The sequence below is a fragment of the Microtus oregoni genome, unplaced genomic scaffold (assembly GCF_018167655.1).
Source record: "Microtus oregoni isolate MIOR12 unplaced genomic scaffold, Mior012 000015F_ref0000493, whole genome shotgun sequence".
NCBI classification, from domain to species: domain Eukaryota; kingdom Metazoa; phylum Chordata; class Mammalia; order Rodentia; family Cricetidae; genus Microtus; species Microtus oregoni.
In genome coordinates, this window is record NW_024543074.1 from 27,299,639 (window position 1) to 27,322,794 (window position 23,156).

The following is a 23,156-nucleotide window of genomic DNA, read 5'->3' on the forward strand; positions in this document are numbered from 1 at the left end:
GAGCCTGAGGTGGTTCTCTGTTCAGAATCTCTATGGGGATATGGCCATGACCTTGATCTACTGGGAATGCTGGTAGCTATTCTGTGACCCCTTGTCAATATGAGTGCCCTCATCTACGTCCAAGTTCCCATCCCTGGGAGAGTCTATTTCCAGTGACTGACCTGTGGGAAGGGGGATAAAGGGCCAGCCCTCGTTTCAGCTCTGGAAAGTTCCCAAGATCCTCATCTTGGCTTCAGATCTCCTTGTACACTGACCACGTTCCGCTAGGACTTGTCATGGACACATCTTTGTCTGCTAAGCCTGCTGTTCTCCATTATTTGTCCTGGATTTGGCTCAAGAATAAATTGAATAAAGCCCCTCATTTCCATCTATAGACAGCAGAGTCAAGGATCCGGGACTCTGATGTTTCATAATTTTGTTGTGGATCCCAGGAAATATAGCTTCTTCTTGTGCTTGCAGGCTGGACCTGGCCCCTCTCAATGACCCAGTGATTATGGAGCTCAGGGCCCTGCAGGCAGAGAATCCACAGCTTCTCATCTCCAGCGCATGGTAAGGAGTGGACACAGAACTCCTACTGGTCAACTCAGCCTCCATGTGGCTGGTCCATGACTGAGGTGGGACAGGTATCCTGAGGTGATGGGAAAGAGAAACAGAGTCAAGAAGAAACCAGGAACCATAGAAACCAATGTGAGGAAGGGTTCTGTGTGGTGGAAAGGTTTCATTTAGCTTTCAGCAAAAATAGAATTATATAACACACCTACATAATTTCTTTGATCAGAAAAAAGAATGTGAAAGGTGAGTTAGAGGTGAGTCCTCTGGGCACAGGAAGTGTGACAATGGTAGGCATCAGTAAACCAAAACACTGGAACAAGGAAAACAGAAACTATACTTTCAAAAGATACAGAAATTCTCAGGGAACAAAAGCCACCATGGTACCACTGTCCCAATCCTAAAACTCAGACTCACACACAGGAGTGTATGAATGTCACACACACACACACACACACACACACACACACACACACACACTGCACTATGGGATATAGAGCTTCAGGGCTGGAAAGTCATTTTCCACCCCCAGGGGCTGTGTTGAAGCCCCATGCTCTCCCAGTTTAGTCAATTTCAGTTCATGACCATGAATTCCATCTGTGCTGAAGATCCCAGCTGCCATGCCACATGTGACAGGGAGGGTCTCTACATAGGATAGCGATCCATTCATTGAACAAACATTTGTGCAAGACCCGCTGTGCATCATTCACTGTTTGGGGATCTGAGGAAACAGGATAACAAGGCAGACACGTTCAACATTCATTATCTCAGTCCAGCAATAAGGGGATACTTGATTACCCACAGTTCAAAGAAATTGTACTGGGAACCCTATGAGTGCAGAAGTGGTCTGTCTGACTTCATCCAAAGCTGAGATGAGCTAAGGTGAGCTCTGAAAGATGAGAGTTGTGGGGTTGATAGGAGAAGAAGAAAGTTCCAGGAAGAAACATGGGATAGGGAAGCAAAGAGTGAGCAGTACCAATGAGGGACAGAAACCATATGTGGATACCATCAGCTCTGCCTCAACATTACCTGAACCCTCCACAGAAATGCAGGTTTTCAGGCCAAACTCCATCCATGCTGACTCAGAATCTCAGATGGAACAGCTTTCTTCCGTGAGCTTTCTGATTTAGCAGCCTGTCCAGGTGACACTTTAAAGCAGGGATTTGAAAGCCACTGGTCTAGATTTGAGCAGGAAAGGGTGACATAGGAAGGCCTGGAGGGGGACAGGGGCCACAGCAGGAACTATGGAACCACCCTAAGAACCTTCTGCTACTCCCCAAAGGAAATAAGACTCATTTCAGCACCTTGGTCATGATGGAGTATCCTCACCCTTTATTTATGCTCATCTTCTATGTAGAAAATGAACTAGAAGGGACCAGATCAGAAGCAGGGACACCTGACAGAGGATGCTGCAGAGGATAGGAACCATGTTCACTCTATCCAGGGAAAAGGGTGGAGTCTGGGGGGGGAGGGTGAACAGAAAGTAGAGGGATTTAGAAGGTACTATCTAGGTGCTTAGCATTCAAGGTGAGTGATTGTTTGTTTGTTGTATGTGGCTATAACACAATGTCTGACACCGGGTGCTTAACATGAAGAATTGAGATTCTTTCTTCCAGTTCTGGATACAGGGAAGAGCCAGGGCATGGACCCTGCATCTAAAGAATCCTTCTTCCTGTTCCCTCTGATTGTGGAGCTGGGAGGGCTGAGAGTGAGAGACCAAGGTGGCTTTTGTGACAAATCCTGTCAGGGCACAGGAGTCTACTCCTGTGATGATGTCATTAACCCCTTCATGACAGCAGAGCACTCGTGACCTCCTTGTGTCTTATCCTTCATCTTGTCACACTGTGACACTGGGGATTAACTTTCTAATGAATAAACACTGGGGAACACACTCAAAGCAAAGGAGTGGTTGAGATGATCCCTGTTCTAGCACCATGGATGCCTGGGAGGATGGAGACTTTATAGTGTTCTGGCCCAGAGAAAAATCATGGAACTGAGTTCAAATTCAGATGAGATGGATTTTATGTTGGGATATTGTGTACACAGCCCTGGTTTTCATGGTTTCTCCTGACATCTGAGGGAAAGAACATATCTATATGCAGGAAACCACGTGTGATGATCCCTACTAAAAACCCGGAAGGAAAAGGAATGGGTAACAGAGTGACCTCATTCAAGCAACAGAGACCACAATTAGGTACGTGAAGGGTTCAGACCCAGAGCATCATGATTACCAAATGAAGGAGCATCTGTGGGAGGATGGCATCATTCCTTTCTTTATTTTTTTAGAATTTAATACACAAGTACTATATTTACATTATTTCCAGCCCTAATTCTGTCTGCTTCAACAATTCCTGTTCCCCACCAACAAACTCTGTCTCTAATTCATGAGCTGTTCTTAAGTACTGTTGTTAATTACATGTGTTTTTACACATGTATGCATATGTATATATAAGTACAACTTGATGAATCCATTTAGTGTTGGTCATTTGTATGTTCTAGGTTGACCACTTTGGACTAGATAGCCTTTTAGGAAACTATTTCTCAAGAAGACTGACTTTATCCCTCTCCCACCAGCTATTACTTGCTTGTAGGCTTTCTTTTATTAAACTATCTCTTCTCATTTTACATGCCAAAATTCATTTCCCACTCCCTCCCCTCCTCCTTCTCCCTGCACCTTCCCCCTCCTATTCCCCATTCCACCCTCCATCCACTCCTCAGAGAGGATAAGCCTTCCCATAAGAAGTCAACAAAATCTAGCACATTGATTTGAGGCAGGACCAAGGCCCTTCCCACTGTATCTAGGCTGAGCAAGGTATCCCTCCAGGGAGAATGGGTTCCAAAGAGTCAGAACACTCAGTAGAAATAAATCCTAGTCTCACTGCCAGTGGCCCCACAGTCTGCCCCAGCCATACAACTGTTACCCACATTCAGAGCATCTATGCTGTATCCCTTGCTGTAAGGCCTTAGTTGGAAGGCTTATTATTAGCTCAGGTAAGTTACGTAAGAGGGTATCCTCATCAGGGTCTTGTTCTCTTTGCTCATATTCTCAATTCTCCTTCTTTTCGACTGGATTTTGGGAGCTCAGCCCAATGCTCTGATGTGATTTATTGCATCTGCTTCCATCTGTTGCTGGATGTAGGTTCTATGATGACATTTAAGATAGTCATCAGTCTGACTACAGGGCAAGGCCAGTTCAGGTACCCTCTCCACAATTGGTTGGGGACTTAGCTGGGGTCATCCTTATAAATTCTTGGGACCTTCTCTAGTACAAGGACTGTTCATAGCAGAATTATTCATAATAGTCAGAACCTGGAATTACCCTTCAACTTAAGCATTGATAAAGAAAATGTGGTACATTTAAACAGTGGAGAACTACTCAGAGGTTAAAAGAAAAAAAAAAACAATGACCTCTTGAAATTTGCATGCAAGTGGATGGAACTAGAAAAACTGCCCTGAGTGAGGTAACCCAGACCCAGAAAGATGAACATGGTGTGTAACCACTCATAGGTATTGACTAGCTGTAAAGCAAAGAATACGAACCTATAGTTTAAGACCCCAGAGAAGCTAAGTAACAAGAAGAACCCTAAGAGAAACATACATAAGTTCCCCCTGGGAAGGGGAAATAGACAAGATCTCCTGACAAATTTGGAGCAGGGGGTGTGGGGAAAAGGGAAAGTAGAAGGGGAGTTGGAGGGGAGAAAGGGAGCAGGAAGGAGAGCTAGAAAAAAATGGGATGATCAAGATGGGGGAGGGACAGAGACAGAGAACAAGGAAAGAGACATCTTGATTGAGGGAGCCATTATGGGGTTAGCAAGAATGCTTATAGATTTTCATTTAGGAGTGGGGCATTATGAGATCTCCCCCATCCACATTAGCCTGTCAGCTAGTTCTGTCACTGTGAAGATCTTGTTGAGGCAGAGATATTGCTGAGATTTCATTGGTGGATTGTCCCAGTCATATACAAAACAAATCAAAAACAAATTATCTGCAACAGATGCTGCGGAGGTAGTTGTCGTTTGTATTCCTGTCTTTGGCATGGAACCGTACAGGCTCTCCAATAAGAGCAGCACCCCTTGCAAGACATTGCACACTTAGAAACCAGAGGAAATACTGTTTGATTCTTTCCCAGACTTTGTGGGCTGCTGATGCCCCATTCTCAAGTCTGTGACTTGCATTCGGCTCTATACCAGAGCTCTGTGTCTCATTCCTAGCTGCTATGGCCTGGGACTCATCTCCCTATCCCTGCTCACCATATTATGAGCTATCTTCTTTTATTTTTTATCATACAAGTGAGACATACTAGGAAAATCAACACTTATGGACCAGTAAGAAAGAAACAATGCAGCTGACATGGAGGCAGGTATTATGGTGGGATAGTTGCTTAAGAAGCACAGCGGAAAGACACACACACACACACACATATATAGTTTATTATAAATAATGTATATTAATGTATTCAATTATATGTAAATGAAAAGCATGCAGGTAGCCTGATGAGCAGTGATAAAATCTTCAGGCATGCCTCCTGCTAATACCTAGGCGAGAGAACCTGGAAAAGAGTTCAGTCATGGTCCAGCACTGGGAAAAGCTGGGGAGATGAGACTGACCTCTGTCTGGCCTTTTCTAGAGGAATGGTGTTCATCATTTACACCACTAATGACCTTTTACCCATCTTCCCCTGCCTCTCCAGATCACAGACACATGGAAGCACAGGGTACTGAAGATGACTTTTGGGGCCCTACAGGACCTGTGGCCACAGAGGTGATTGACAGAGAAAGGAATCTGTACAGGTGAGTGAGCTCTGCCTAGAAAAAGGTGACTTTCCCAATACGCTTTCCACACTTTAAAAAACTATTTACATTCCTCCTTTGTCATCACTGTCACAGTAGAGTGAGTCCAGGACATGAGATTTTACCACATACATTTCCCTATCTCTATGCCTCCATTTTAGTTCAGACAGGACCTCGTCTTCCATGACCAGCACACCATTACCACATCAACAGAGCTGTCCTGAATCCTTCATTCCATCTAAACGGTCTGTTCTCAACTTTACTCATTATCTGAAATGTGGACTGGTTGTTTTATTCATGGTGTAAGCAGCATCCCTGCCATCATTATATTTGGTTTCTTCAGTTTCTTAGATTTCCCTCCAACTCCTGCTTACTAACAACCCACTGGGACCTAAGAACATGAGGATGCATGCGCACTGCAGCCCTGACCTCTGAGAATTATAGTCTCATGAGTGATGAGTGACTATACCCACAGTCACGGTATCTGACATAACCTGGATCCTCCTCCAACATTGTCACAGTCACTGTCTCAGCTAGAGAAACTGTCACTTTAACTTCCTCCCACAGACTCTGACACCTATCCACCCACCAGTCACCAGGCAGGAAGAAAATCTGTGAAGATCTTGGTAAAGCATTGTTTCAGGGCCAAGGATTTACCACTAATAATTGCACACAGACTCTTATTTTAGGGAAATATATTCCTAAGGAATATAAACACTAGAATCTGAAGGAAGGTGTACCTTAGTGGTAGAGCCCTTGCCTAGTGTACACAAGGTCCTACATTGAGCCCCAGAACTCCACACACACACACACACACACACACACACACACTCACACACACCACTTTCATCATCATCATCATCATCATCATCATCATCACAGGAATAGCTAACTGCTCCAGGTGTGTGTCACCTGTAGTTTTACTCTAGAACACTCAGTACTCTCAGGTCTAGAAGATGGTGTTGTCATTACCCCTGTTTACAGATGAAGAAACAGATTTGGGGGTTAAATGACTTATTTAGTCAGGGATCACCTACAGACCACAGAGGAAACAGAACTCAGAGTCATCTGGCTTAAGTCTGTTGTGTCCCCAACCCTTCACCTGGTCTGCATCCTGCAGGTGAACAGAGCTGGTGTTCACTGGTGTCTGCCTTTCCCTCTTCTAGAGTTCAGTTCCCTGTAGCTGGTTACTACCACTGTCCCAACATAGGACTCCACTTTGTGGTAACAAGGGAAGCAACCATCGAAATTGGATTCTGTGCCTGGAGCCAACACCTGGACAAGAGTCCCTTGCAGGACAGTCACATGGTGGCTGGGCCTCTGTTTGACATCAAGACTGAGCGGGGAGCTGTGGCTGCTGTGTACCTCCCTCACTTTGTGGATCTCCAAGGTAACCAAGGGAAGGATAGGGAGTAGGGTGGAGGCCAGGCGGTGATGGTGCATGACTTTGATCCAAGCATTCAGGAGGTAGAAACAGACAGATCTCTATTAGGTCGAGGCCAGTTTGGTCTGCAAAGTGAGTTCCAGGACAGCCAGGGCTACAGAAGAAAACCCTGTCTCAAAAAAAAAAAAAAAAAAAAAAAAAAAAAAAAAAAAAAAAAAGAGTAGGGTGATGGAAATGGAGGACTTGAGAGGTCATATAGGACAGTGTAGGGTGCTGGGTGATGAGGAAAGGTCTATGCCTTCCTTAGCACGGCAGAGCAGGTTGTGAACCCGGACACTGAGATGTTTTGTCATCCCTTTGTCTATGATGTATTTTCTTTGAAGCACATGTCTCCAAGCCTTATACTTTATTTTATGTTAACTAAATGAGACCCTGAGTAAAAAGTGATATTCTCAGTAGCTATATTAACTGGTGATTAATAAGTGCTCCTTACACAGCATATCTCACAAGAGTCCAGCAGGAAACAGAATAAATTGAACAATGTGAAGACATTGTTGGAAAGAAAAATAACAAGGATCATTTGGTACCCAAGGTTTACCACTACATTGCTACAGGCAGGGAGAAAATGATGTCTTTAGATTTCATTTGAGAACTCTAGCCACAGAATAATGGTGTCCTAAGGAAAGAGGGGAACTCATGAATTGTCCCAACCTCAGTCATCATGAAAGATTCTTTCAGAAGATAAACATAAGATTTGCTGTGTAAGGTCTCATGATGGAAACCTTTACTACAGATCTCTGGAGGTTGAGACAAGAGAATTTGGAATGCAAGAGGAAATTAGACTATACAGCCAGACTGTGATTAAGAAAGGAAAACACAATATCAAGGAACCTGGTGTTGTACGAGTGGCTACTGAGGTCAGTTACTTCTTTGGCTACAAGGAGCACAGGAATAAGTCCACCATAGACACTAGGAGAATCCAGCTCACAGCAAAAGATGTTCTTGTTATAAAGGTGATGAGCAGCCACAAGAGGGGAGACCCAACATCTAAAGAAGTATTGAAAAGTAAAATAGAAACACAGGTGGCTCCAGCCAATAGGAGCACATTAAATAGAAAACACGTTAAGCATCCCCAGGTTAAAGATATTCATAGTTAACAGCAAGCCCACAAGAAAATAAAAGCAGATGAAGAAATCAAGCAGGAATAAGTTGAAAACCTAAAAGCAAATAAAATTAATAGTGACATACACACACAGAAGATCCTGAGCTCCTGAACCTGACGGGGAGCACTGCTACATGGATGGGGCCTCCCTAATGTGTCCATGGCCACTTCAGCTCCACACCGAGCGCCTCGTCTTCCAGCAACACTTGCCCCCACTCTCCACTCAAATTCTTCCCTGCAGTCTTTCCTGTTTCTTACTCCCTCTCTCAGATCAGACAATTTCCCCACTGGATACTGTAAGGAAATGATTCTGTTACAGTGTATGGAAGCCACAATACATGTGGGAAGGACAGTCCCAGGGCCATGTGGTGGCACAGACTGTTGATATCAGAATTTCCAAGGCTAAGGCAGGAGAATTATGACTTATATCTACAAATATGCAGTAGGTCCCTGTATCTAGAACCCAGAATGAGAAAAGAAATGAAAGAACTTGGTAAGTCAGTTTCTTGGAAAAAAAAAAAAACCTTCTGGAATAAGCAATGAAAATTGCAGCACCCATATTACCAACAAGTTCTAGGAAAGTCCTGTTTAGCATTCACTCTATGAAAAGTTCTAAGTTATTAAAACATTTTAAATGCCATATTATGAAAGTCTCTGAAAGATTTGAAGAATATCTGTTTAACTGAAATATATCTCTTTATGTCTAAAAAACTTAATTAACATGACTACAAGCTTGACTACTATAGATGACTCTCTATTAACCTATTTTTAATTATACATTACAGTTTTAAACAAGCTGAAAAAACACAATACCTTAACCAAGAGCAGAAATACATATACATGGTATAACAAAATTAACCATGATCCATACCAATGCAAAGTATTCATCTCTATACCATACCCCCTTTAAATGTAAACAAACATTTATAAACAATATTTGGGAATATGGACATAGTTTACAACAACCCTAAGAAGGGAAGTTGGAGAGGTACAGCATCTTCCCAAATTTTGTCAAAATTGCAAAGCACAAAGCATGGGTAAGGCCTGGACCTGGCACTGGGACTGAATATGATTTTGGGACAGCCAGGGTTTCAAGGCCCCAAACAAGCGCACAGGAGACACTGCAGTGCTGGCAGCTCCATCTGATACTGTTACCTAGCATCACTGATTGAAATTCCAAGCTACACCACTTCCTGGATAACCAAGGTCATGGTCTCATTCTTTGCTGCTTATTGATTCCAAGCAATCACCCAAGAGAAATAGAAAATGTTCTCTGCTAAACAATAAACATTGCAATTCTGTTTGCCGTGATGCAAGTTGAAGCAAACTCAGTGCTGAAAGGACAGGCAAATGGTGGGTGGCAGAGTGGTGCCTCCTTTAGCAGGGGTCACATCAGGGTGACAAGTGACATTCAACATTGTGATTCTGCCCAGTGACAACTTGACACACAGGTACATCACTTTAAATCCTAATTTTCTGACTCATGCCTCCGAAAATTTGGTTGTCCCTCATAATGCAAAGTACAATCCAATTACAAGGATTCATGGGTTAAAAAAATCTATGAAGACCACCTCTTATCTGAGATTCAAGGCAATGTCTTTACTATGAGCTCCAATAAAATACAAAAGAATTTACATACTCTCAACATACAATGACACAGAATAGACATCATCATACCAAAATGGAAGAAACAGGGCACACCAAGGAATTATCAGACCACAGCAACACAAACTCTTCAGCATTAACACCAAATCCTGCAACTTCGTATCCAGCTGTGGAGCTCATGATGTCATTCACTGGTCTTCAAAGGACATAGGTAGCTCCACCCCTCCAGTTCTATCACATGAAGCACACATTGCCTCTCCTTAGACCATCTCTCTACTCCTTGCCTAAAACTTTCTTAAGCAGAAATAATATGTTGTTCTGGCTTCTACTAGATAGAAGGATTCCCATTCCACCTTAGGCATCATTTTCAAAGGTCCATAGAATGAGCTCTCAGGCTCCTGGGAGGTTCTTTGACTCAGGCACATTGTCTCGCCTCACTGCTATCTGAAACTGTGCAGCATTGAAAAAGAACACTTAAAAGAAATTCCACGCTAGCTCAGAATTGAGAATAATAGATGATTATTTATTTAGGGGTAGACTCACAAATCAGAATCCTCTGCTGTAACAGAGAATAGGAACTGAATCCTGCAGCCAGAAATGAGGCCAGGTGCATGTTTTACATCAGCATAAATAATATCAGAGGCCACGCCCAAGTCGGCGGGTAACATAAAGGGTACTGGCTGTGGGATTTCCTCCAGCACAACATGACTCAGTGACCAATCAATCCAGCATCTCTCATGCCTAAAACCTATAGGGAAGACAGTGCCAAGTTCTGATGGCAACTTGAGGTGTGGTTAACCTGGCCCATAGCTGAATAATGTGCTGACCATGGGGAAACACTTCCTTGGGCATTTGCATTTGTGGAACAGGAAACACAACCACTTAATGTTTTCTGCTTTGAAATGAATTTTGTTCTTCACAAGGTGAGCCCACGAAGAGTTAGATTTTGCCCTCAGGACACCTTTCCTATTGTCACTGTGCTTTCCCTGCAGTGATGCTGATCTCTAATATTTACAACTGGATTTTTTTTTTAATCACGGTGAATGTTTTCTGTCTCAGAATTTTTCCTGCCAAATTAGTCTTTTATATTTTAATTGAACTTTACTCACATTCAGGGCATATACGCACTGAAACTAGTTTCTTGGACAAAGTGTCTCATGAATGGCACCTTTTACAGTTCTCAAGGTAAACCTTCCACCTCTCTGAAAGTGTCATGGACTGGCCACCACCCCCTCTCTCAGCATTCTTGCCTTCCCTGCTTCCAAAATAATGTACCCATAAGCTCTGATTTCAGCATAGAAGGGTTTTCCTAGTCCTATGGACCAAACTTTTCCACATTCCAGCGACAAAATACTTTCAAATGCCTAAGAACCATGTGACCAGGTTCATTATGGCAATGACTCAACTCCTGGTATCAATTTTCTATCCAAGATTACAAGTTATCCAAGTCTTTTAGCTCAAAAAACATATCTAACTAAAGAAACTTAGAGGAAAGATTTATTTTACCATACACTTCAAAGGAATAGTTCATCACGGCATGGAGATCTGAGAACATTGAGCTTGCAATGACTGATAAACTGTGTAGAGCATACGTCCTTATTGACAAGGAAGAGAGAGAGAAATATCATTGGAGACAGATGGTTTTTTAAAAAAGAAAAGAAAAATTTCAAAACCCAGTGTCCAGACCTTTCACTCCTTCTCAAGCAGTTCCACCAAATACAGCCCCCCATTCTCATTCTTTTTTTTTTATTTTTTAATTTATTTATTTATTAAGGACTTCCTGCCTCCTCCCCGCCACCGCCTCCCATTTCCCTCCCCCTCCCCCGATCAAGTCCCCCTCCCTCATTTGCTCAAAGAGCAGTCAGGGTTCCCTGACCTGTGGGAAGCCCAAGGACCGCCCGCCTCTATCCAGGTCTAGTAAGGTGAGCATCCAAACTGCCTAGGTTCCCCCAAAGCCAGTACATGCAGTAGGATCAGAAACCCATCGCCATTGTTCTTGATTTCTCAGTAGTCCTCATTGTCTGCTATGCTCAGCGAGTCCAAATTTATCCCATGCTTTTTCAGACCCAGGCCAGCTGGCCTTGGTGAGTTCCAGATAGAACATCCCCATTGCCTCAGTGTGTGGGTGCAACCCTCGCGGTCCTGAGTTCCTTGCTCATGCTTCGTCTCCTTCTGCTCCTGATTTGGACCTTGAGATTTCTATCCGGTGCTCCAATGTGGGTCTCTGTCTCTGTCTCCTTTCATCGCCTGATGAAGGTTGATATTCAGGAGGATGCCTATGTGTTTGTCTTTGGATTCACCTTCTTATTTAGCTTCCACCGCCATTTGAAATCTTAGTGGCTCTTTTTCCAGCCAAGCACAGTTCAGTTGAAACACTAAATCCACATCGTTGAATCTGTTCTTTCACAGAGGGACAGGTGGACATCTCTTGGTTCCATGTGGCCCACTTTCAAGAACATGGGATAGTCCTAGAAGTGCCAGCCAGAGTGGAACAGTGCTACACAGTCTTGGAAAACCCAAGCTTCTCTCCAATGGGAGTTCTACTGAGAATTATGCCTGCTGTCAGACATTTCATCCCCATCACTTCTGTTACCTTGATCTACTATTACCTCAATCTCAAGGAAGTCACCCTTCATCTCTACCTGATCCCCAATGACTGGACCATTCAGAAGGTAACACTGAGTACCAGAAATGTGGGGCTAGGGTGGATTGACAGAAAGCTTAAATGTAGCTATCCCCTTGGAGAGATTCTCCACCTGGGGAGCCCTAGTGTTTATGGGTTTGCAGTCTTCTTGGCCCCTTCACAACAGAGGTTCATCAACTGCCTTTAACATCTTATTATCTCTACACATCCTCTTTTCACCCATCAGAAGAATGGAAATTCTCCATATCCAACATCTAGTCAACTCCCTTCTTCTCTGTCAGGGACACAGTGGCCATAATGAACCTGACAGAAGCCAATAATTAGCAATCTATATGGCTGAATACAACTCAGAAGAGGGAGGTGAACATTACCCCATCACATAAAAATGTATTGATCGACCAACTCACCTTATTCAGACTAGTTAGCTGTTGTAGTCCAGAAGTCTAGTTAAATCTCTGTCTGCAATGTTCCCTAGGCCATTGATGAACAAGAAATGAGGTTTCAGTTTGTTCAAATACGCAAGCCACCCCCAGTAGACTCTCTTTACATTGGATCACGGTACATAGTGTCTGCTTCCAAGAATCTGGAAATCATTCCAAAGGTGAGCATCCAGGGGTTTGCTATTCTACAGGATCAGATGCCAGATTTGGGGCAGGTTACAAGGATTTACAGCAAACCTAGATTGGGGAGAAATGATTTGGGCTTTAGGATGAGCAAGAAAACTTCCAAGTTAAATGGAAAGCAATTTAAGAGATCACACAGAAGATCTGGAGAAATTAGTTTTAGTATATCACAGAGAAGGGCACAGCCTACCATGCAGCAAGTCCTAAGTCAAGGACTTCAGGATGAGCTCTCACTCATCGTGGATTGAATCTGAAAGGTCTCCTACAGGTGTAAATGTTGAACAATTGATCCCCAGTTAGTGCTAGTGTTTGAATCAAACATGTGAGGCCAGACAATCACAAGCAGGCCACTAGTGGAAGGCCTTGAGGGTTGTAGCCTCAACATGCTCCTCACCACAGACCTGGATTCCTGATCCTGATATAACAAGCTGTGCCAAAAAGCTCCTGCCATAAAGAACAGAGCCCCAGTTTACATGCGTTCCCCATCATGAAACTAAACAACATAAGCCCTTCCTTATGTTGTTTCCTGCCATGTTTTTGTCAGAGTGATGAGAAAAGGAATAGTATGTGGGCTAAGCTGGGCCCATTAGCATTCTCTATATCTTGTTACTATATTCTTTCTATGTCCCCTTCCACAATGTTCCAGCCTTCTGAGTAAAGATGTGCATTCAAAAGCTATGAGTTAACTCAATGCAAAAGACACTCAATGTCTAAGCCAGTATCTACTATGGTGTGCAAGAATAAGAAAGCACAGGGGTGTGGAAAATGCTTGTTCTCTTGAGTAGAGGCTTCTGAAACAGAATCTGTCTTCACCCCCTGCAGGAACTGGAGCTGTGCTACCGGAGCCCCAGGGAATCCCAGCTCTTCTCTGAAATCTATGTTGGCCGCATGGGTTCAGGGATTAAACTGCAAATCACAGACAAGAAGAATGGGAATCTCAAATGGGAAGCCTTGCTGAAACCAGGTAAAATTCATTTAGGTCCAGATACCACAAAGGTTGAAGAAGACATTGAGCAGGAAAGGTGTGTTGTCATTAATTCTTGGTGTCATGAAATAGTCAGATCAGTTATGTGGCTTTTGCTAGAACCAAAACAGGTGGTTAGAGTTAGAGTGAGAGCAATGGGGGAGAAGAGGAGCAGGAAAAGGTAAAGATAAGAGGAGAACAGAAGATGACCAGGGACAGAGGAGAGGAGAGGGAGAGAAGAGAGAAGGAGGAGAGGGTGGAGGTGGGAAGTCCATGCAAGATACTCTATTCTAGAATGTGCCTCCAGTGGTCCAGTTCCTCCAACTGTGCACTCTCATGCTTTCCAATACCATTCTGAGTGTCCATGCAAATAATAAATAAGAGTGCACTAGTGTGTGTGTTCATTCATTACACCACAGTCTTCATGACAGTCACCCCCAATTACTGCTGCAGAAACAATATTTCAAATTATGATCATGGAACACATTGCATCCAAATCACCGCATACCCTAAGCCCCATTTTCTCAGTCCTATATCATGATTTCTACTCCCATTGCCCTAGAAATTACAGATTTTGAGATGCACAAAGCATCTAGTAACAGTTCACATTTAAATGTGAACAATGAAAATGAAGGGATTTTTCCATCATGAGATTCTTAATCTTAAATCCACACACATATTTTTAAAATCCTTTTGTCTTTTGACAATTTTATACATGCATACAATGCATTCTAAGAATTCCATCCTAAACAAACCTTATTTCCCTCCTGCTCCAGCCAGCCCCTCTTCTTTCTACAAATCTCCTCTGTACATTCATTATTGCTTGTGTCTGACAGAGTAAATCGGATCCTCTGTGTGCCTGTAGGTTTTGAACTACCCAGTAGAGATGCAAGTGAGTTCACCAGTGAGTACAGATGGATTATATATATCCTGTTCTCCAATCTATTATTTTTCAATAGTAAAGCAGTAAGTAGTACTGTCCCTGTGAGCTGCTTCCCCATGTCTAGGGCCCTATTTGTGTGGGTCCAGAGGCAGTAGGTACAGGTGCTAAGAGTTCATGATGGTCATGTCGTGCTTAGAAGAGAGCACAACCTCTTATCCATATTTTCTCCATATCTTCACAGCCTTTCCCCATATCTTCTGTCCCTACATTTTTTCCAATTTCTCTTCCACAACGTTCCTAGAGCCTCAAGGGGTGATTAATCATCTACTTATAGGGATGAGTACTCTACCATCCCTTATTCTCAGTATCCTGCACAGCTGAAGGTATCTGCAGTCACCTCCTTTCACAGCAAAGAGAGGCTTTTCTGGTGAAGACTGAAAGTAGCCTTTGTCTGTGGTATAAACATTGATATTTACAAGGGAATTGACACTATGTACCTTTATGTGGGCAGTAAATGTAGTTTTTCCTCAAGGGCCTAAGACCTTCAAAGACCTGGGTTTGTTTGTTTTAGTTTAAAATGCTTATGGTGGATTCTATCCTGTGTAGCGGGCCTGAAGTGTAATCAGGCAGCTACCGGGCACTCACATCACAGTTATGCTACATTGCTGCAAGGGATCATCTGACCTGGCAGCATGGTTGCTGATGTCTTTTCTTCCTCGTCAGCCTGCACAACATCATCGTACACTAAAAACTTAGCATCAAAAGGAAGCTTCCAACTCAGTTCCAGCTTGGAGTCTCTATACCATGTACCCAAAATGTGTGCTGTCTTCAGCAGTATGGTCTTATCCACTAGTTCTGATGGGGAACAGAGAAGAATGAATGCCCCTGCATTGTCTTGGGAACCCCCATGGCCTCCCTGCCCAACAGCTCCTATGGAGATATCCCACTCCTGGAGCTGACTTTTGTTTGTGAAACTCACTGCTTCTAGGATCTCCCATTTGAATCTTCATAGGGTATCTCGTATTCTAACTCTTCTATGAATTTTGTATTGGGTTACAAATAATAGGTTTCATTGTGACTTTTAAATACTGTCTTTAATATTTAAAACCCACCCCCTTATCTCCTCCGTCCACAATCCTCTTGCTCTTTGAACATTTTGACCCCACAGTATTCTCTCTCTTCCTTCATTTTACCAATGTGCTACTGATTGCATTTCCTAGCTCTTGTGAACAGAACTTTAATGAGCATGGTTATGAAAATGTCTCCATAATAGAATACATATTCCTTTGAATATATTACCAGGAGTGATGTGGGTGGTTATGTGGTAGTTCTACTTCTAGATCTTAAGAAGTCTCCAGAGTGATTACTACAGTGGCTGCACTAGTTAACACTTCCACAGGCAGTGTATTATAAGCAGAGACTGCTGTTTCATTTCCAAGCTATCCAGACCCGAATACTCACATAAATACTTTATTAATTACAACACTGTTTGGCAGGCAGCACCAGCATATTCCTAACTAGTTGTTGCATCTTAACTCGTTTCTATTATTTTATATTTTAGCACGAGGCTTGTGGTCTTTTTACCTCACATCTTGCTCCATGGGCAGCTCAAAGCTGCTTCTTTATTAACCATTGTTAAACAAAAACATATTCACAGCATAAAGATAGGACTCCCACACCATCTCTCCTTTTCTGTCTAAATAAAAAGGAAGGTTTTAACTTTAACATAATAAAATTACATTTAACAAAACAGGTATCAAGCAAGAATTGCAATTACAATATTTAGTCTTTTTGTACCTGGAAACATTAAAGAAAATATTCTATCTATTTTATCTTTGTGAGTCTAAAGCTTCATATCTAATGTATGTTTTATCATAAGAAAGAAAAACTAAAACTATTACTAAAACTAAAACTCTAACAAAGAAACCAGAAGGATATAATATTACCTAAGCAAACAGGAAGTTCATTGTAAGCAACTTTCAGAACTCCAGAATTGACAGAAACATCTCGCTGCCTGGACAGTCACCCAAAGTTCTTCTGTGATGTTGGGGAATCAATCTTCAGCCTACATGCCCATAATATCTGGCAAACTTTTCCATGAAGCAGGAAATTTGAGAGACTGATTTGCCTATATTGGCAGTTTGTCAGTCACTTTCTTCTGTGTCCTCCAGAATGTCTAGCAGAGTCCTTCATGAAGCAGCAACCCTGAAAGACTGGCTCATCTTTTTTTGACAAGTTCAGCAGTCATTTTTCTGTGGGTCTACCATGTCCAGTTTATTCAGATTACCATCAGGCAGTCCAGAAAAGAGCAGTTTTTTGCCCAAATGACTAACCTTTTCATATTCAAGGCAAATTCCATAATGAATTTCTTCAATACGCATAAATTTCCTTGAAGTTTTCACTGTAGGGAAAAGTCTAGGTTCTTAAATTCTTCTAAATGTCATATTCTGTAGGTTTTTGAAGTGTTGAAGATTATCTATCTCACTTAAATATATCTTCTGCATACCTAGAAAATCTAACTAACATGACTATAATTTTGGTATTATAAATTACTATCTAGTAATCTGTAATTTTGAATTATATATTACATTTTAAATGAGCTGTATAAATTTTTTTAAAAGGACATAAATATACATATAACAAAATTTACCTTAAATTTGTATCAATTAACTATTGTAGTAGTATGGAGCGGCGGGCTGCATCCCCGGCACCTGGTCGCCCACATGGCTAGCTTTACCCGAAATAATTACACGGAAACTGTATTCTTTTAATCACTGCTTGGTCCATTTCTATCTAGCCTCTTCTAGGCTAACTCTCGCACCTGGACTAGCCCATTTCTAATATTCTATGTAGCACAGCTAGGTGCGCTTACCGGGAAGATTCTAGCCTACGTCCATCCTGGGTCGGAGCTTCATTGCATTTGTCTGCCCAGGAGCGTGTATCTTCCCCGGGAGTGGGGCATGGCATCTCTTTTGAGGCGTCTGCTCCCGAGAGGAGAGCTGTCGAGTCTCTGAGCTCACTTCCTCTTCCTCCCAGCATTCTGTTCTGTTTACTCCACCCACCTATGTTCTAAGTTATGAGGCCAAGCAGTTTGTTTATTAACCAATGAAATCAACAGATTGATATATGACACTCCCACATCACTTCCCCTTTTTCTGTTTAAACAAAAAAAAAGGCTTTAACTTTAACATAGCAAAATTACATATAAAAAACAGTTATTAAGCAAGAATTACAGTTACAATATTTATATCTACCTTATCTTTTATCATAACAATGGAAAACTATAACTATAACTATCTATCTATTCTTCAACTCCAAAGACTCCAGAAAGATACAATATTACCTAAGCAAACAAAAAGTAAGCAACTTTTAAAACTCTAGAAATGGCAGAGACATCTCACTGCCTGGACAGTCATCCAAAGTTTCTCTGTACTGTTGGGGCATCAATCTTTAGCCTTCAGGCCCATAGTATCCAGCAGACATTTCCATGAAGCAGGAAAATTCAAAGTCAATCACTATCTGCTTGTTCTGAAGAATGTCTTGCAGACCCTTTCATGACTCAGGAACCCCGAAAGATCATCTCACCTTTAGGCAAGTTTAGTAGTCCTCTCTCTGCGGGTTATCTGTGTCCTGTTTATGCAATAGTCCAAGCAAGAGCAGTTTCTTGCCCAAATGGCTATCAAACTCCATAAGGATCCTCTTCGATGCCCATCTTCTTCCTGAAGTAGATTGGTGCTGCCAGGAGCAGAGTGTCTCATTGTCATGAAAAACCCTAAGTTATTAAAACATTTAAAATGCCATATTCTATAAGTTTTGAAAGATATGAAGAATGCCTATCTAAAATATATCTACGTACATCTAGAAAATATTAACTAACATGACTACAAACTTGACTATTATGATTATCTATTAACTACCTATATACATTACATTTTTAAATGAACTACACAATCACAATACCTTAATCAATATCAGAAATACATATACATATAATAAAATTAACCTTAAATCTCTATCAATAAAGCAAAATCTATACTAATGCAAATTATTCATGTCTATATTATATCCCCCCTTTAAATGTAAAAGAACGTTTATAAACCATATTTGGGAACATGGGCACAGTTTTTTCTCTCCAAACTGCTTCCTGCTGAATGGGGGCATCGTTAATTAGGTCTTTCAAGGTATAACCTGTGTGCTAGTTTCATCTCAGTTGACAGTTGAGCAAAGCAATTTTCTGAAGATGTTCACAGCAACCCTTCAGGAGGACGTGGTCCATCATACCATATCGGAATAGAAGAAATGAACAGGGTCTCATCCTCTGTGAAAACAAAATAAGAAACTCCTTTCCAAAGCATCATGTCCTTAGATCCAAATTTCAAATTCAAGGCATTTTCAAAATATCTATGTTGGATTAGTTCAGCAGCATTTATAAACAAATATCTTTTGGCATCTGTTGCTCCTTCCTCAGCATTCAAACAATTCAAAGAGAGCATAATAGCATACAGTATCAAAATTCTCTGTGTATTTTCCATCTCTGTGCGCTTTATTTTAACCTCTATTTTGTTTATTTTTACTTTTATTTTTTGCTTTTTGAGACAGGTTCTCTGTATCTTTGACCTGGAATAACTCTGTAGACCAGGCTGTCCTTGAACTCTCAGAGATCTGCCTGTCTCTGCCTTCCAGGCATTGGGATTAAAGGTGTACGCTACTACACATTGAACTCACAGAGATCTGTTTGTCTCTGCCTTCTAGGCACTGGGATTAAAGGCGTGTGCTACCACACCTTGAAGTCACAGAGGTCAATCTCCCTCTGCCTCCCAAGTTTGGGGATTTAAGGTGTGTACTACCACACCCAACAACTCTCTTCCTTTTTTTTTTTTGTTTTTTACTTTAAGAACTTAAACTTTTAGTCTGCATATATTCTTAACATACTTTAAACCATTTAGAATTTTTCTTTGTCTTTGGATCTCTCTTTACTGTATATCTCTCTTTTTCTGACCACATGAGTCTTTAATTTACCAAGCAATATCAGTAGGACTAAAGCCATGGCTTTGCCAGCTAGATCCAGTTCATTCCTTAGCTTTCCAGCCTCATGGCTGAGGTACTGGCTGTAGCCATGTTTACTGCCACAACTCTATGGCATTTCAAGGTCCCTGCCAGCAAGTGAGCTTCAGCAGCCTGTGCTTGCAAACCGCACGAACTGCCTGCGTAAAAGAGTCAGAGTTTGCGCTGGCAGGACAGCCCAGAAAGTCGGCATTTTAAAATGGCTCAGCTTTTTTCCTGCTACGGCTGAAAACCAAAAAGCATGGGTTCAGCTTTTCTCAATACCATTTAAGTGTTTCGTGGTCGGACCTCTTAAGAGCTGCAGGGTTTTGCAGCTGAAGCTGAGTCAGGAAGCCTCTCTTAGATGAGAGCGCTTGCTTGCCTCTAGCAAGCAGAGCAGACCCGAGAAGTTGCCACAAGAAACATGTTTTACTCTATTCTTTTCCAAGCTTTCTCAGGCTTTCTGTGGACTCAATTATCCACACGTCTGGGCGCCATTTGTACTAATAAGGGCAGCGGGGCTGCGAGCCCAGCACCCCGGCCGCCTGCTAGCTTATGCCCTGAAATAACAACACACAAATTGTTTCATTTAAACATTGCTTGGCCCTTTAGCTCTAGCCCTTACTGGCTAATTCTGATATCTCGATCAACCCATCTCTAATAATCTGTGAGCACCGGTCTTACCGGGAAGATTCTGGCCTACATCCATGCTGGGTGGGAGCTTCATCGCGTGTGTCTGCCCAGGAGCGGGGCATGGTGTCTCTTCTGAGGCGTCTGCTCCCGAGAGGAGAACTGTCGAGTCTCTGAGCTCACTTCCTCTTCCTCCCAGCATTCTGTTCTGTTTACTCCACCCACCTATGTTCTAAGTTATGAGGCCAAGCAGTTTGTTTATTAACCAATGAAATCAACAGATTGATATATGACACTCCCACATCAATTAACCAAAGTTCATACCAATGAAATGTATTCATTTCTCTAACATATCCTCCCCCCTTTTTTAGAAAGAGTTTGACTGTGACCATTAACTACTTATAATCAACCCCCCTTTTACTGAAAACAATAACTTTGGGAACTTGGGCATTATTTTCTCTAAATTGCTTCCTGCTGTTCATTGGATGAAGTATTTTTAAGGTTCATGAAGACCTTTCTGGGACTCTTGTTCCATCAAACTACATTAGCCTGGAAGTAATCCACAGGTTCTCATCTTCTGTGGAAACAAAAGCAGAACCTCTTTTTTAAAGTAACATATCCTTAGACTCAAGTTTTGAAGTCAAGATAACTTTAAAAGATACATGTTGGTTTAACTTAGCAGTCCCAGAATCAAATGTTTTTCAGCAGTTAACTCAAAGCAAACAATAAAAACCCTCAATCATGCACATAATCCACTCTGTGTATTTTCCATCTTTATATGGTTTATTTTTCTCTTACTTTTTAATATTTATTATATTATTTTTACTCATTTAATCTATGACTGAACTCTTTCTTCTCTCTCTCCTAAGCCCATCTACATTTATCCAACACTGTGACCCATTCAGAAGTCTTTTTTGTCTGAACCTATCTTATTGTGTATCTGTAATCATTTTCTGATCAGGAGAATTTATTTAAATGCTAAGCTGGCATGGCTAGGACTAACCATGTGGCTTTGCCTGTTGACTCCTCTGTTGCGGGAAATCCTTCCGCTCCTCCAGCCTATAGCCGCTGAGATACCAGCCCATTGGTGCGTGGTCTCTCTCCCTTTAAAAAAGCGGCTACTTCCCTTCTCGCTCTTCTTCGCTTCCTGCTTCGTTTCCGGCGACTAGACTCCTTCCTAATTGCGCAGAGGGCTGTTGTCTGGGACGGTTATCTGTAAGTTTTTTCCCCTTTAAATAAATACCACCCTATTAATCATAATTCCAAACTGGTGTGGCATTGTTTGCGATTTATGCCTTCACTCCTCCCTGTCAAACTTTGAGGAGGTATGTTCATAGCCTCTGAGATTCATGCTGTCTGTCTTAGCTCCAGGGACATAGCAGGTCTATGTAAACATTAAGCACCTTGTAACACTCTGCTCACAAACTCCATTTAAGTGCTCTGTAGCAGGACCTTCCAAAAGAGACAGAGCCATTCATGCACCAACATGAACCAGGAAGTCGTCTCTTGGAGAAACTGTGCTTCTGCTTTCTGCCAGCAAACAAAGCCTATCTGAAAAAAAGTGGCTAGCAAAAAACTCTAATTAACTCCCATTTTGTGGTGCTAGAAGCCCTTTCTTTAAGCTTTCTGAGGCTTTATGTGGAAGTACATGGATGAACATTGGAGCCATTATGTAAACAGAGACTTAAGTTTCATTTCCCAGTCACCCAGACCCGAATAATCACACAAAACTATATTAATTACAGCACTGTCTGGCCAACACTCAGGTATATTCATAGCTAGCTCTTGCATCTTATATTAACTGATTTCTATTATTTTATATTTCACCCACAAGGCTCTTGATTTGTTACTTCACATCTTGCTTCTTGGGTGGCTACAGGCCATCTGTCTGACTCTTCCTTCTTTCCTCCTGCATTCAATATAGTTTTCCCACCTAGTGGCATTCTGCCCTGCCATAGTCCAAAAGAGCTTCTTTATTAACCAGTGGTAATAAAACACATTCATACCGTACAGAAAGGAATCCCACATCAGTTTATAAGTGTTCCTCTGTCCCAAGTGAACTCCAGCATTTGTTAATATTTTTATTCTTGATACTGGACTTTCTCAAGGCATGAGAGGGAATCATAACAAATTTTAACCTGTATTTCCCTACTTTCTAAGTTTTTTCTAGACATGTGTGTTTCCTCCTTTGAAAATTCTGCTGTTACTCCTATGGCAATCCTCTGCATTGTGCCATTTCCTTGTTATTTAGGTTTTCTGACCCACATATATTCCTATTACTAATCTTCTGTCAGATGTTACCTGGGAATAGTTCCTCCCATTTTTAGCTGCATATAAGTTTCCTTTGCTCTACATTACTTTTTGAGTGTCCTGACATCCAATTTACCAAGTTTTGGTTTTACTTCCTGTGCTACCAGAATCTTATTCACATAATCCTGACATATGCTGCTGTGTTTAAATGTTCTGCCTATGTTTGCTCTATAAGTTTAAGTGTATTGGGGCCCACATTAAGGGTTTTGATCATTCTGAGTTAATTTTTTAAAGGTGTGATCTTTGCATCTAGTTTAATTCTTCCATACAGTGCTAAGTAGTTTTACAGGACCACCTGTTTAACAGGTTGTCTTTTATACAAAGTACATTTTGGGTTCTTTGTCAAAGTCCAGGTAGGTATAGTTGTATAAACTTTTATCTAGGTTTCTAGTCTATTCTATTGATCTGCACATCTTTTTGTGCCAATACCATGCTGTTTTTACTACTAGGTCTCTAGTACTGGTTAGAAAGAAGGTGTGATGAAGTTTTCTACAAAATCATTTTTGTTCAGAATTACCTTGGAAATCCTATGTCTCTAGTGGTTCCATGTGAATTTCAGCATTTTTCTA

The 23,156-nt window shown here is 41.7% G+C and overlaps 1 protein-coding gene across 1 annotated transcript in view; it reads left to right on the plus strand.

Moving 5' to 3' along the window:
- The window catches only part of LOC121456308 (NACHT, LRR and PYD domains-containing protein 1a-like), a 64,228-nt gene that overhangs the window by 37,693 nt on the left and 3,379 nt on the right, over positions 1-23,156 (plus strand). Inside the window, exons 6-12 of the mRNA XM_041664371.1 lie at positions 460-549; positions 2,652-2,743; positions 5,240-5,339; positions 6,506-6,729; positions 11,900-12,162; positions 12,610-12,735; positions 13,580-13,721. Coding sequence (XP_041520305.1) covers positions 460-549; positions 2,652-2,743; positions 5,240-5,339; positions 6,506-6,729; positions 11,900-12,162; positions 12,610-12,735; positions 13,580-13,721 — 1,037 coding nt within the window. The remainder of the gene's footprint in view (positions 1-459; positions 550-2,651; positions 2,744-5,239; positions 5,340-6,505; positions 6,730-11,899; positions 12,163-12,609; positions 12,736-13,579; positions 13,722-23,156) is intronic.